This window comes from Hemibagrus wyckioides, linkage group LG25 (genome assembly GCF_019097595.1).
Source record: "Hemibagrus wyckioides isolate EC202008001 linkage group LG25, SWU_Hwy_1.0, whole genome shotgun sequence".
Classification (NCBI taxonomy): Eukaryota; Metazoa; Chordata; class Actinopteri; order Siluriformes; family Bagridae; genus Hemibagrus; species Hemibagrus wyckioides.
The window spans coordinates 10,634,089-10,649,468 of record NC_080734.1 but is presented as its reverse complement, the minus strand read 5'-3'; the positions used below and the strand labels follow the sequence as shown (position 1 = coordinate 10,649,468).

At 40.5% G+C, this 15,380-nt stretch overlaps 1 protein-coding gene across 2 annotated transcripts; it reads left to right on the top strand.

The window, feature by feature from the left end:
* Positions 1-1,457: 1,457 nt before the first annotated feature.
* Positions 1,458-13,773, top strand: acbd3 (acyl-Coenzyme A binding domain containing 3). 2 transcript variants are annotated; one of them, XM_058379194.1, is made up of 8 exons: positions 1,458-1,778; positions 5,346-5,487; positions 6,697-6,837; positions 7,632-7,790; positions 9,406-9,559; positions 10,039-10,225; positions 10,436-10,720; positions 11,021-13,773. In XM_058379194.1, exons 1-8 carry the CDS (start codon positions 1,511-1,513, stop codon positions 11,230-11,232), a joined length of 1,548 nt encoding a protein of 515 aa, XP_058235177.1. In that variant the 5' UTR covers positions 1,458-1,510; the 3' UTR covers positions 11,233-13,773. The 2 variants fall into 2 exon arrangements, with proteins under 2 accessions (XP_058235177.1, XP_058235175.1); XM_058379192.1 differs by having other exon boundaries at positions 1,459-1,778; positions 9,406-9,580.
* The last annotated feature ends 1,607 nt before the right edge of the window (positions 13,774-15,380 follow it).

Here is a 15,380-nt window from a genome sequence, read left to right as displayed (position 1 = left end):
TGATAGAAAGGTGTCAGAATACACAGTGCATCACAGTTTGTTGTGTATGGGGTTGCATAGCTGCAGACCAGTCAGGGTGCTCATGCTGACCCCTGTGCATCACCAAAAGTACCAACAATGGGCACATGAGCATCAGAACTGGACCACTGAGGAAGAAGGTGGCCTGGTCTGATGAATCATGTTTTCTTTTTCATCACGTGGATAACTGGGTGCGTGTGTGTCACTTTTTCAGCAGGATAATGTGCTGTGTTTTGGCAACAAAAGGGGGACCAACACAATATTAGGCAGGCGGTCATAATGTTATGCCTGATCTGTGTATTTTTACATTTTATATTTTTGTGTGTGTTGTATCTATCTATCTATCTATCTATCTATCTATCTATCTATCTATCTATCTATCTATCTATCTATCTATCTATCTATCTATCTATCTATCTATCTATCTATAGACCACACTACGTTTTGGTACTAGTACTTTGTTGCGTCAAAGGCTTTGCTGTGTTAATGATGGTAGGTGAAGGTAGATGGCTTAATTGGTCATAGTTGGAGGTAAATGGGTGATGGTGGTAAGAGTAGGTAGGTGGAGGTAAATGGCTTAATTGGTCATAGCTAGCGGTAGATGGGTGATGGTGGCAGGAGGGGGTAGGTGGAGGTAGATGGGAGGTAGCTGGCTTAATTGGTCATAGTTGGAGGTAGATGGGTGATGGTGGTAAGAGAGGGTAGGTGGAGGTAGATGTTGATTAAAAGGCTTTGGTGAGTAAATTGTAGGTGGAGGTCAGTGTCAGTAGATGGCGGTAGATGGAGATCAATTTCAGCAGGTGGAGGTGAGGGTCAGTAGATGGAGATAAATTTCTGCAGGTAGAGGTGAGGGTCAGTAGATGGAGATCAATTTCAGCAGGTGGAGGTGAGGGTCAGTAGATGGAGATAGATTTCTGCAGGTGGAGGTGAGGGTCAGAAGATGGAGATAAATTTCTGCAGGTAGAGGTGAGGGTCAGAAGATGGAGATAAGTTTCTGCAGGTGGAGGTGAGGGTCAGAAGATGGAGATAAATTTCTGCAGGTAGAGGTGAGGGTCAGAAGATGGAGATAAATTTCTGCAGGTGGAGGTGAGGGTCAGAAGATGGAGATAAGTTTCTGCAGGTGGAGGTGAGGGTCAGAAGATGGAGATAAGTTTCTGCAGGTGGAGGTGAGGGTCAGAAGATGGAGATAAATTTCTGCAGGTAGAGGTGAGGGTCAGTAGATGGAGATAAATTTCTGCAGGTAGAGGTGAGGGTCAGTAGATGGAGATAAATTTCTGCAGGTAGAGGTGAGGGTCAGTAGATGGAGATAAATTTCTGCAGGTAGAGGTGAGGGTCAGTAGATGGAGGTAAATTTCTGCATGTAGAGGTGAGGGTCAGTAGATGGCGCTGTCCGCGCTCCTGCTATTCTTTGCCTCTCTGAAGAAGAAGCAGAAATCCGGCAGCGCTAAAGCGGAAGTAAGTACGTGGCCGGACCAGCTGACGTTTCTGCACGATGGCGACTGAGGTTCAGAGCGGCGACCTCAACGGTGGAAATGCGAGCCGTCTCGAAGTTTCCATCGACGGCTTGACCCTCAGCCCGGATTCGGAGGGAGAGGCGGATCACGCGGACGCTCCCGGGCCGCACACGGACGAGCACAGCGACGTGGAGCCGAGCGCCGATGGCCGGGACGACGGGGAGCAAAATGCCGAGAATTCCGTGGAGAGGATATGGGGCTTTCCTTTAGTGGAGCTCTACGGCCTGGCTCTCAGATTCTTTAAAGGTACACTTCTAAACATCTGGTTATTTTATACCTGCGGTCAGTTTGGTTCTCAAACTAAGCAACTTTAAACATTTAAGGCCGTGTTATTTAGCGGAGTCAATTAGCATGCTAGCTAGCTGGGCTTCTTGTGGTGAGGCTAGTCACCGTTTTTATTAGCCGCGTACATATTTATTTATTTATTTATTTATTTATTTATTTGCAGTTTTCCAGGTCATTCAGGTCAGTTGTCATGTCAGAGACTAATGACCTGTCTGTAAATGTTACTGTATGTTCATGTGAACCGTGGACAGCTGACTGAGGTCCGCCCTACAAACAGCTAGCACTGAGGAGCTGGTTAGTCTGGTGCGACATGTCATGTCTCAGTGATCGGGTTACTTTGCAGGCTCATTGTAATCCAGTCTGTTTTTTTATTAAACGCGTTAAAATCTAATCATCAGTTAAGGAGTGAGATGTGATGAGCAGGGAGACACTACATGTCCAATTCAGAGGAGAATCAGATCCACTGGCCTCCTGGAGAAACACTGAATTCACACAGTTTCCACACACAGATCATGGGTTATTTATTTCAAAACAGGATAAAGAGGGGAAAAAAGCTAAAAGGTTGACGTGGAAATGTCACATTCTTACACTTTGACTAGTCTTTGGCGACTCTAGTGGCAAAGCAATGAACTGAACACAAGGCATCAAAATCTACACACTCAAGTGACATGACCCTCATGAGTCTCAGTAGTGACATGACCCTCATGAGTCTCAGTAGTGACATGTGGCTGTGAATACACCTTGCTGTGTTATCATTGCTCTCTGACATAAACATGCTCTCATACACCAAGAACTAGAGGAAAAATTCACCTTAAGTCTCTTTGGATGTAAATTGGCAGTGTTCTGTCCCAAATAAATAATTACCAGTCATTTGAGAAGCTAATTATTTCAGTAGTTAATTGGGTTAACCAAACAACATGAAGTAGTAAAAGTGTGAAATAAGAATCCAGTGTGTGTTTTCACTAAGAAACCGTAACGATAAAGTCATCTGGCAGATGAACAACTTACAATTTATCTCATCTCCTACAACTAAGCATTAAGTAGCAGCTTGTTGGACCTGGGATTCGTACCTTCTGATCACTAGTCCAACACCTTAACCACTAAGCTATCATATTCCCTCAGAGTAATCTGATAACACAAGTACGCTGTTATCAGTTCACTTCAGTGCATGTAAACACACTAATTGAAATGCTGCCAAAAGCTTGCAAATTTTATTGCAATTTTTTACATTGTTTTCCCAACCAGCAACAAGATATATCATTTTTGTTGTTGTTTATTTGTTTGTTTTGACTCCTTACTGTAGGAGAAGGGCATTCTACACTCCCTTCACACGTATGTGTGTTTTCCCCCAATCCGTCGCCACGGTGTTGGAAACACACTAATTGTATAGGATACCTCAGAATGCTGTAACATTACATTTCCATTCTAAGAGACTCGAACATGTTCCAGCATGACTGTGCAACTGTACACATAGTTATCTTCATGAAGGAGCAACTCGAGTGTCCTGCACAGAGCCCTGACCTCAACCCTACTGAACAACTTTAGGATGAACTGAAACATGGACTGCACCCCAGACCTCCTCACCCTCACTCAAGTGGTTTAGGTTCCGGGTTGAAGACCGAGGGTTCAAGCCCCAGCACCGCCAAGCTGCCACCTTATAACGCTTGAGTAAGACCCTCAACCTTCCCTGCTCCAGGGGTGCTGCATCATGGCTGACCCTGTGCTTTGAACCTGGCTTCCAAAGATGGGATATGTGAAGAAAGTATTTCACTATGGAGTAATGTATATGTGACAAATAAAAAGACTACTTAACTTACTTACCCTTCATTGATTAATACTCTTGTGGCTGAAAGAGCACAAAGCCTTTCCAGAAGAGTGGAGTTCATTCTAACAGCAAAGCAGGACTACATCCGGAATAGGTTGGGATGTTAAATAGATGTCATGATCAGGTGTTCACAAGCATATGTAGTGTATGATTGATTGTTGTAAATGTTACAGAAGCAAAGGGGCATGACGGCAAGATCAAATGTGGTTGGTATTTAATGAACAACCATCTGAACCCCTTTCCTGTAATGTCAAGTGGTGTGTATTATAGGGTGTTTTTAAGGGCGGTGCAATGTTTTTGGCTCACTAGCTAGCTCTGAATTGGAGCCAGCATTGCAGAGATCGTTTGGAGAAAACACACAGGCTCAATGCACAAGCAGCTAATTACAGCTGTGGGGTATCTGGCAAACTTTTTAGCCTGACCTCTCGGTCATCCCACTGTCCTTCTTGATAACGGTTCTTTTCATTGACTTTGATATGTGCAAACTTAATAAGTGCCATCAGACACACTGATGTTCAGATGTGATGTTGATTCATTTTCTGTAACCGTAGCTACATACAATACATAATGGTTACTATAGCAACTGCGCTTTCATAAGGTAATCATTTTTTCCTTTTAAACAGTCAGTAGGTTGTATGTCATGCATTTTGACAAACATTTTCAAGCACGTTTCAAGAGAAACAAGGGGGAAAAAAAGAAACGCTACTGAGGAAATGATCGTTTCTAGCTGTTCTAATGAAACATTTCCTTGTATGTAAGAGTGAAATGACCAGAAAGCGCAACGTGTCATTCATTAATAAATAGTCATTAGGCTAGTAGCTGTGAGGAAGTGCTGTTGTTGCAACCATCCTAAAGTTGTTCTATAAAAGCACACCTTGTGATTTTATTTCCTCCTGAGTATATTAATCAGTAGCTACAGAGAAAAGACGAGGATGTACACTGTGTCCTGAGACGTTAAATGGTTAACAGATACTCCTTCATACACTCTGTCTAGTTTGTTAGAATTTTTTTTCCTCTGTTTGAGTTTCCTTACTGAAGCCTTCATGTACATTCCAAAAAGCTAAACTTCCTTGTACTCACTGGTTCTGCAAGTTTTTGCAGTAATATGACAGCTGTGTGATCAACCATTTCTGATAACTTGGACCTGAAGCTTAGACTGGCTGCGGTTTATAAAAGATGTTGTGCATGGCATTGATTTGAAGCGCTTATGCTGTTGGTGTGTATACAGAGTTTAATGCATGAGGTCTCAGGAGTGGGGAAGAGCGCTGTTGGAGCACTAGAGAGCGTGAGCTGATGGAAGAATCAAACCACCAGGCTGTAACAGACGAGGCATTGCACTCAAGCGCTTTTACTCTTAATAATCTCATTATCTGTTATAAACAGATTCACATTTAGCTGTGTGTGTGTGTAACCATCAGCTCTTTCTATTCAATTCTCTGTACAAAAGAGAGCAAGACTACGCACTGTCTTAACTCTGTGCAAGATCCAGTGTCTCGCTCATTGTCTTGAAGATGCCATCAATCAGATTTCGGCTCATTAATAGGATGCTTTTACATGTTTCTAATCGGTCTTTCATTTATTAAGCAATGACCAGTGATTCAGTAGCTTATGTGATAAGTACATAACTGCAATACTGTCTAAGTCTAAGAACAAATAACACAAACATAAATTCAGTTTCATTTCAAGACATGCTCTTTCCTCAGAAAAAGATGGGAAGGCCTTCCACCCAACATACGAGGAGAAGCTGCGTCTGGTGGCTCTCCATAAGCAGGTGTCTCAGGGGCCCTACAATCCAGACGCCTCCCCTGAAGTGGGTTTCTTCGATGTGCTGGGAAACGACCGCAGGTGAGCTTCACATTTTCAGTGTTGATCCTTCTCAAAGCTTTTCAGTAGCTGCAGTGACTGGAGCAGGAGGGAGCTGGTATAAATAAAACATGTCTTTTAAATTACTTTGTAATTATCATCACCGTTAACATTATTAACACGGTTGACTACTCATTGTTTATAACAGTAAAGGGGAAATGGGTGGTGCTTCAAGGAAGTATTTTGTAAAACACCCTTTCAATTCATTTCAGGTTCTTTTTTTGAGTTTTATTAGGATATATTTATTATATTTTTGAGTGAGCACATACTCCAGTGGTATTTCTGCTCTTAGGGCAAGTCTGGTAATATAATAATAATACAATATATGTATAATAATACACTTATAATAATGATAATGTAATTAAAAAATGAGTCACTGAATGTCATAGCAATGTGATCTCATGAAAGGACATCAATATTGTTTTAGCAAACAAACCTGTGTTAATGTGAACACAAAATCTCAGAGTATCCAGCCTTAGCATAGCTTTAGTCCAAAAGTCAGGGTTGTGCAGATCTGCTAACTTGTAGGTCAAGCAAATGCTGATTGGTTGAGAGGGGACAAACACACGGCTCCATCCAGAACTAGCAAGACAGAAAAACAGAGCAGTTAAAGGATCAGCTAGTGGAAGCTGTGTGTCCTCGGTGTAGTGACGGTGACTAAAGATCCAGCCTTGAGCAATAAATGTAATGTGAAGGCCACGTGGGAATAAGTGACGCAAATGATTCTCAAGTACTGAGTGAAAAAGTAAATTATTTATATATATATATATATATATATATATATAAGTATATATAAAGTATATATATTCATCTTATAATTATATATTATCCTTTATTTTAATTTATATATTATCCTTTATTTTAATTTATATTATATATTATCTTTTATTTTAATTTATATTATATTATAATAATCCTATATTGTTCTATTTTTTTTCTTTTTGATGTTTGTTGTACATTCTCTTGCACTTTTTTAAATCTTGATGTAGTGTGTGAGGATATCAGCAGATACCTAAGCGGACTATGTGTATTGAATCTCAATATTCAATGATTAAATCAGCTCGAAGTATTATACAAATCACACCCGGATGTTTGTGATCATTTTCATCTATTATTTAATTATTTTCAATTTTTGCTTATAATCGTGCCACAGTTACTCATGCCTTGTATTGTACTGTGTGTGTTTTTCAGGAAAGAGTGGGCAGCGTTGGGGAACCTGGGGAAAGAGGAGGCCATGGTGGAATTTGTCAAGATGTTAAATAAATGCTGTACTTTATTTGCACCTTTCGTCGCATCTCACAAGATTGAAAAAGAGGAGCAGGAGAGGAAAAGGTGAGGCGCATGCTTGGGTGTCATTCCAGGAAGTAGTTGCTGATTGCTGCTATAGTAGCTTCGCTGTTTGTTCATTCATGTTACGAGACTAGAAGCACTCGTGCTCTTTGGACTGTAAACAAACCCGTAAGTACTGTGTGTGTAGGAGCGACTATGACTTCTGCCTCAATAATTTCTTCTTCTTCTTCGTGTTACTTTGACAGTACAGTTAACTTTATTGCTTTCCATTATCATCTGTTATTTTTATCACCACCGTGAATGTTTGTGTAAAATGTGTTGTGATATTTCACCATCTCTCGTCTGCTCTCCGTCTGATTGCAGTTTTAAGTTCTGCTCATTTTTTTGGACCAAACATTTAATTGAATAACCATTCAGCCACATGATGCCTATTGTTTATACGTTTTTGACCCTACAAAACCTTGTCCTGTTCCTGCAAATACATTGGATTAATTAAGAGAAGTTTTTTTGCTAGCCACATATGTGTTTCCTTTCTCAGTCCAGCAAAAGTGTTCACACTGCCAATGGAGGCTTCCTGTTGTGCTTCCTGCTATCTTTGTTTTTTTCCTGCCACATTTATTAATAACTTGTGTGTCGCAAGGCACTTAAAACAGGATTTTACTGAGCACTAAAGCTGGCTATAGTTGTTTACTCAAAGAATGCTGTAGTATACAACAACAAAGTAAACTATTACAATAATTCAGTAGGCTTGGGCTTGGGAGGTATATTGCATTTTCATATATACAGAAATGTAACACGTCGTCTTGTCTTTTGTCTCTCGTATCTGTGTTTGCCAGGAGGGAGGAAGAGGAGCAGCGGCGTCGAGAGGAAGAGGAACGGGAGCGTCAGTTACAGGAGGAGGAACGACGTCGGAAGGAGGAGGAGGAGAGACTGAGGAGAGAAGAGGAACAGAGGAGGCAGGCTGAGGAGGAGAGACTCCGTGTGGAGCAGCAGAAGTAAGTGTGCGGAGTTGTGGACACTCGACTGATAGCCCTTCTGCTTCTTCTTTTATATGTGTTAGATAATCATGTTATACCATCACTGCTGTGTTTCTAAGAGGCAGCTCCTTCAGAGAAGTGTGTGTGTGTGTGTGTGTATGTGTAATAGCACAGCTCCACTGAACACAATGAACAAAGGTTTTAATGACGTGGAGTGTCCTCCGATACGAGTTCTATTCGAACAGCATTACTGATGCACTAGTTTATAAGGAGGAAATTTAAAACAGTTGCAAATACGATCACGGCTACATTGATTCAATACAGAAGTTTACTTTAAGCTGTTTATCCAGTCATGTTTAAGCATCTATATCCTCAAAAGCAATTTGTTCTGACCATACTGTTGATTTAGTTCTCTGTGTGAAGATGATGAAGGTTTCTACGTTGTGGTCTCACGTAGCCAGACCTTCGGACTGCTTCGGACAGCTTTTATTAGCCAAGGACTGCCAAAGAGGGACTGACATGCGAAAAATCCAGTCACAGTTCACTTTGTTCAAGTGTGAAGTTTAGGGGTGAAATGAAAAAGATGATATCTCTACAAAATCATTTCAGAAAGTTTGTGCAAATTAGTGAATCTGTGAACATGAAGCACACATTTGCAAAATCCAGCATTTAACTCGCCCTCATCAACGCTCATTGTCAAAGTCTGCTTCCTCACACGACGGCTTTCTTCTTCCGCATGTGAAGTAGAGCGTCACAACAGGTTTGTTTTCAGAATGACAACATTGACATTGTTTCTAATTTCGTGTGCCATATGCATCAGACATTCAGACAGCGGTTCATATGGATGATGTATAAGTCTGAGACTATCCAGGTTGTGACAGTGAGCCTCTGTGACATTTCTTATTTTTATTCACTAATGGAAAAGGCATGAATTGAAATCTTTTTTTTTATATAAACATATATAGTATAGTTATATAAACATATAGTTATTTTATTGTTGTTTCTGTCATCATTGTCATACATGCATGTCCTGTTCCTGTAAATAAAAATAATAACTATAATTACTATAATAAGAGTAATGTGCAAGTATCTAGGGCAGGATTTATAAAAGATTTTAGAACATTAACAATGTCTGCTTGTCAGAGTCCGGAGAATCAGCTCTCTGTGTCCTTGAATCAGAGAAGAAAAGTGGCGTGATGTTTTGCTACTAAGAATGTACACCAATCAGGCATAACATTATGATCACCTGCCTGATATTGTGTTGGTCCCACTTTTGCTGCAAAACAGCCCTGACCCATCAAGGTATGGACTCTGGCACCAAGATGTTAGCATCATAAATCCTTTCACTTGCCCATTTTTCCTGCTTCTATCACATCAAGTTTGAGGACAAGATGTTCACTTGCTGCCTAATATATCCCACCCACTAACAGGTGCCATGATGAGGAGATAATCAGTGTTATTCACTTCACCTCTCAGTGCTCATAATGTTATGCCTGATTGGTGTATGCTGAAATATCACAAGTAAGAATAGTGTATTAGTCTCAGACTGCAGGACTGTTTCCTAAGGAAGGCTTGTATATTTTGGCATGTCTTAAATCCACACTCACTATTTCATGTCTTCTGGCACTTGCAGGCAGCAGATCATGGCTGCGTTAAATGCGCAGACAGCCGTACAGTTTCAGCAGTATGCGGCGCAGCAGTACCCGGACAGTCCCGAACAGCAGCTCATTCTCATCCGGCAGCTGCAGGAACAGCACTACCAGCAGTACATGCAGCAACTCTACCAGGTGCAGCTGGCTCAGCAGCAGGTTCGATACCTTACTGAGATTATTTCTAGAGATATTTAAGTCTAAAAGGAACAGAACTCCAGATGGAATACTAGAAATAGAATCAATGACTGACTGGTGTTATTGAAACATGACCAACGCATCTCAAGAGTTTTAATCCTCTCATACCACAGAAATCATTTCCTTGTGTGCTGATTGCAGCTGAAGAGTGTCCATCATACTCCATCATATTCTATTACATTTAACGGACCTAAATGATCATGTAATGATCAACTGCTTTAATAACATTTGTAGGAAAAAATAGTTAATTTATTTGTCTCAGAAGGTATACAAAGAGCCACTGTTGTAATTCTAGCCAATCAGGGGCCTCAGTTGGTACCACCTGTTTGGCTGGAATAAAAATTCGGCTCATTGCAGAGAAGGTTGGCATAATTTATGTCTGGACCTTTAACAACTGCCTTTTATTCTGTTTTCTTTAGGCAGCCCTTCAAAAGCAGCAGGAGGACGCTATAGTACTCTCCAAGTTAGAAGCCAGCGAGACGTCAGCGTCCCCTATCGGTGAGGAGACTCCCACAGTGAACGGCCAGGCGGAATCGTCCATTGACAGCATAGATCGAGAGCAAGAGCTGGAGCCTGCAGAGGAGGTCACTGAGAACGGCCCAACAGGTAGGAGTGCTCAGAGAGAAGACCTGAACCATAGGAATGATTTTGCTTTTAAATTCACTCACATTTTACACACATTTATTGTCTTCTGTATAATACTACCTGAAGTGGATTCTGTCCTCCACTTTCATTTATTTTCCCCTTTTAAAGACAACAAATATCCCTTTTGTTTCTTTTAAAAAGTACCAACACTTTCTCATCCTACCCTTCCAGACTCTCCCCCAGTGATAGCAGCCCCCTCTATGTGGACACGGCCGCAGATCAAAGACTTTAAGGAGAAGATTCGCCAGGACGTGGACTCCGTGATCACAGTGGGACGAGGGGAAGTGGTCACAGTCAGGGTCCCCACTCACGAGGAAGGCTCCTATCTCTTCTGGGAATTTGCCACAGACCATTATGACATTGGGTTTGGTGTCTTCTTTGAATGGACTGACTCCACCAACGCCTCGGTCAGCGTGCACGTCAGTGAGTCCAGCGATGAAGATGAGGATGAGGATGGTGAGGGGGCAGAACTGATTTCATATCCACACTGCATGTGGTGGTGGTGTTTTCATTTATGCATACATAATTTATGTAAGATAATTACACCTGGATTATATTTTACAAAAATATTAGAATGTTTGATGTTCCCAGTCACTGTTTCGGTTCTTGTAGAGACGATCTGTTGAGAAATGTAGATAGTTTTAGATTTAACTCCTCACTGATGTAGACTGTACAGAATCCCATCTTCTAAATAAAATTAACATGACTGATAAAATAAGAAATGCTAACCAGCCTGGTTTCTCTCTCTCTGTTTAGAGCCTCAGAGTGAAGAGGAAAAGGCCAAGAAGGAGGCAGGGAAACCTCAGGTGGATGAGATCGTGCCGGTTTACCGGCGGGACTGCCATGAGGAGGTGTACGCAGGGAGTCACCAGTACCCCGGCCGTGGCATCTATCTACTCAAATTTGACAACTCGTACTCCCTCTGGAGGTCAAAGAGTGTCTATTACAGAGTCTACTACACCAGATAAGCCTGGGATCAAGACTTGGAGCAAGAGAGAAAGTGTGTGTGTGTGTGTGTGTGTATGTGTGTGTGTGTGTGTGTGCTCGTGCACACGCATGCGTGAGTGTGCATGTGTGTATGGGGCGCGTCTCGTTCTGTTGGAGTTTAGGAGGGTTGGCCTCTGATGTATCCGTGGCACCTCTGTTTTGCACTCTGAAAGGCGTGCTCTAGGATTCTGTGCTTGTTGATAGTATTGTCTTCTGTTCACAGTGTGATTTCTCTTCAGCCTCCATGTTCTAATGTCATCCAAAGAGGTGCTTTGGCCACTAAGAGAGCTGTATGTGTTCATTCAAATTGACCCATTTACTTGATATGTTCAGATAAAGAGTCTAGGGAGTATGGTTTTAAAGTAGTGCAGTCTTGCGTGGGAATTAATTAATGCTGCTTTTCTGCTTTTTTTGCTCGGACCAAGTGCTTTTATTTCCAGTACTTTATTTCGGTGAAAATGGGCGTGATTTCCGGCTCTATAGCAGGATCCTTTCTGGAACCTGTTTATTAAATTGTCCCAAAGGCTGTTTGAATATTCATTACTGTGTAGTATTTTTCAGAAGCAACCCCTCATCTTATCAGAGAAAAAGTCTGTCTCATTAAATTCTTTTTATGTATTGGCGCATACTTCTGAGTATTCTTGTGCTACATTATCGAAAATGTAAATAACATTCACTGATGATGATGATGATGAAGATGATTAAGAAGTTCATTAAGAAGTCTTGAGCAAGTTCAACTCCAGGACAAAATATAGATCCTTTTGATATTTGATAATTAGTTATTAGTGCAATTCCTTGATAATAGCTATGTAATAAATTCTCTTGCAGTATATTATCCAAGAGGAGTTCTTCCTGGTGAGTGTTGGACATATTAACAGCATATTATATAAGCAGGCATGTCGCTAAGTAGTACCATAACAGTTTGTTTCAAAGAATACTTCAAGACTAGAAATCACACCTCACTTTTTATTGGTTGCTCTTCTTAATCATTCCCATTTTGATTCGTAATCCTTCTTAATTGATACTTTAGTAAGGTTTAACATCATCACCATGATCATCACCAGCAGTATAAATGAGGCAGCAGCTCCTTTTAGTGGAAAAAAAAGCAATCTGGCTTTCTTAAAACACTGGTCCAGGTGGTTGTAGAAAAGCAGCACTTCCTCTTTTAGGTGAGCACTGGAATACCTGCCAGCTGTCTACACATCTGTAATAGTAATAATGCTTCACAAATCAACATCCAGTACAGGTTTAATCCAGCCACACGTGCAAGCAGAGGCGGCCAGGACTAAATGAATAAACCAGTAAATACATGACTTTTCTACTGAGACGAGTGGGGAATGATGAATATCAGGATTAAACTGGTATATATCTCGGAAAAAGAAAAAGAATCGTTTTGCTAAAGTGGTTGGACTGTGTGTAAAGCATTTAATAAATATTTATTAATCTGCCTTGTAGATTAGGGTCCTTGATGTCGGTCATATTACATATAACTTCTCTCTGAAACTGTCCACTCTTCTGCTTCTCAGTGAGATTCTCGTCTCTCGACTGAACAAGTCACCGTCATGATATTGTGTGGGGGTTTTTTTTTTTTTTTTTTTGTTCAGGATTTTGGGTTCTGCAGGTAACTTTTTTTTCTATGGTGGCATAACTGTTCACTCTTTTTGTTTTTTGTTTTGGTCTGTCGCTGTTACATTTTAAAGCACGTTAGTTATACAAAGCCACAAAATCGAAAACGCAGAGTAAACTCATGGTCTTATACGTTACATGGACACTTCATTACCTTTATTACGAACTAACCGTCACGTGTGTTTCGTCTTATTACTGTGACTGGCGGTATGAAAAGCATCGACAGTGAGCATTGCTGTGAACTCCTCCGATTATGTGCTCGATCCTGAGCTGTCACTTGATCATCACAACATTTCATTGAACATAGTAACACTCTAAAACGTCAATCACCAGTTCAGTTAGAATATGGAATAATTTTTTTTTTTTTTTCACCTAAATGGTTCATCCCACAAATTTGTGAGTATATTTATATAATGATTGTATAATGACCATGTGCACAGTGCTGTCCAGAGCAGTGATGATGAGAGACTGACCCCCCCCCACCCCACCCAAGCAGCAGCAGCAGCCCAACACCATCCTTACAGTTAACAGTAAAATGTGTACAGATGTGTGTTCCTAATTTTATTCCCCTGTGTCTTTTTTATTTCCATGTGTTAATAATGCTAAGTCAGGCTTTTGTAAAAGTGGAATGTAACCGAAGGCTTGATCTTGGACTGAGGACTTTTGTGAAGAAAGATGGAAATGTGGTGAATATCATATTGTACATTTTCTCCCATTTGCAAAGTGAAAAATCAATGTAAATTTCATACCGTGAATACATGAAGTAACTGGAGAGGGTTTTTTTCTTTGTTCTTTTTTTTTTATTATTATTTTGCATTGATTTGTCATGGATGAGATCAGGGATGACTTTCCTTGAGAATTATATTTAATCTTGATTAAACCCAAGTTCATCTGTACCTTCCTGACTGTGATTAGTATGCTTGGTGTTTGAACATTTGGATGCTATCCATGTACTGCAGTTGTCTCTCTTTCTCTCTGTTTCTCTTTCTCTCCGTCTTTGTCTATCTCTCTCTCTTTCTCTGTCTGTCTGTCTGTCTTTGTCTCTCTCTCACTGTATCTGTCTGCCTCTCTCTCTCTCTCTCTCTCTCTGTCTCTCTCTTTCTCTGTCTTTGTCTCTCTCTCTCTGTCTGTCTCTCACTCTCTCTCTCTGTCTCTGTCTCTCACTCCTCCCCCTCTCTATTTTTTTAAACCACAAATCATTTACACCCCCCAAAAAGTGTTGTTTTTTTTGTTTTTTTTTTAGATAGTTGCTCTTCCATCATCTGTTTCTTTTATTAGCAACATTTCAAATAATAGAGGCGATGAGATTCAGATTAGATTCAACTTTTCCACTGAGCAAAGTACAAGTACAAAGCCAGCGGCATGCATTTAACATCTTATCAGAGCAGTAAAACTGCAAGGAGCATTAAGTGTGAAGTGTAAAGATAGAGTACAATGTGTGCTATTAAAGTGCATGACATGATGTGTGTGTAAATGAATATGGATTAGTCTAATGGAAGACAGGAGAGTACAGAGCATTGAGCAAAGGTGCAAGTGGAATAGAGAGATGAAAATCAGTCCAACTACAGAATAAAGAATGAATACATTTAAGACAGCTTTATAACAGGTTTTCCCCATTTCAAATGGATTAAAGCATATTGCATTTGAACAGCATAAATCTATGATTTTTTTTCCTCCCCTTATATTGTATATGAAACCACTATACTTATAGGCACTTGATGATTGCTGTTCATATCAAGCAGCGGGTTGGATTAGGATTTTATTTAGGAGATTTTGCCGTTTGTGTATGAACAGGAATAAGTCATTAGTAATGCTCCGATCAGGATGTATAAAGAAGACATGACTGTAGTCAGCATCTTTTAGGTCTGGGGTGTCTAGTCGTACCCACAAAGGGCTTGTGTGGGTGCAAGTTTTTATTCCAATTAAGTTGAAGCCACACCTGAGCCTATTGAAAGCTGAGATCAGTTGATTAAACAGGTGGAATCAGGTGTGTCTCCTGCTACACCGGCCCTTTATGTGCAAGATTGTACATCCCTGCTTTAGGTGTAGGATATTACTCATAATTTTCTTTTAGAAGAAGAAGGTTTTTTTTGTCAGATATACAGTAGAAATGTTTCCTAGCTGGTTAGGAAGCCCAGGTTCAGCCCTGATACAGCATCTCTGAAGCAGAGAGGGTTAAAGGTCTTGCTCAAGGGTGCAACTGCAGCAGCTTGAACCCCTGACCCTGTCCTGTGAAGGAGGTTAGCAAATGTATTATTATTACTTTTAGAAATAAAGTGACATGGCAAATCGTTTTTGTTTTTGTTTTTTTTTGTTTTTTTAGTATTTTCTTTACTAATACCACAAGGGGGAGCTGGAAACTTACACTCGTGCCATTGTTGTAAAATTACAGCTATAAATAAAGAAAAAGTTTAATTATTTATACATTGTCAGTATACTTTGGAGAATGAAGAGCAAAAACTGAAAGGCTGTCTGTTATATTATTTGTATAAATACGTTAGAT

Bases quoted from the DNA above. Each gene is read 5' to 3' on its own strand.
- acbd3 (XM_058379192.1), top strand. From the start codon at position 1,511: ATGGCGACTGAGGTTCAGAGCGGCGACCTCAACGGTGGAAATGCGAGC. The intron at 7,791-9,405 runs GTAAGTGTGCGG...TGGCACTTGCAG, and splicing joins CTCCGTGTGGAGCAGCAGAA to GCAGCAGATCATGGCTGCGT. The intron at 10,226-10,435 runs GTAGGAGTGCTC...CTACCCTTCCAG, and splicing joins CACTGAGAACGGCCCAACAG to ACTCTCCCCCAGTGATAGCA.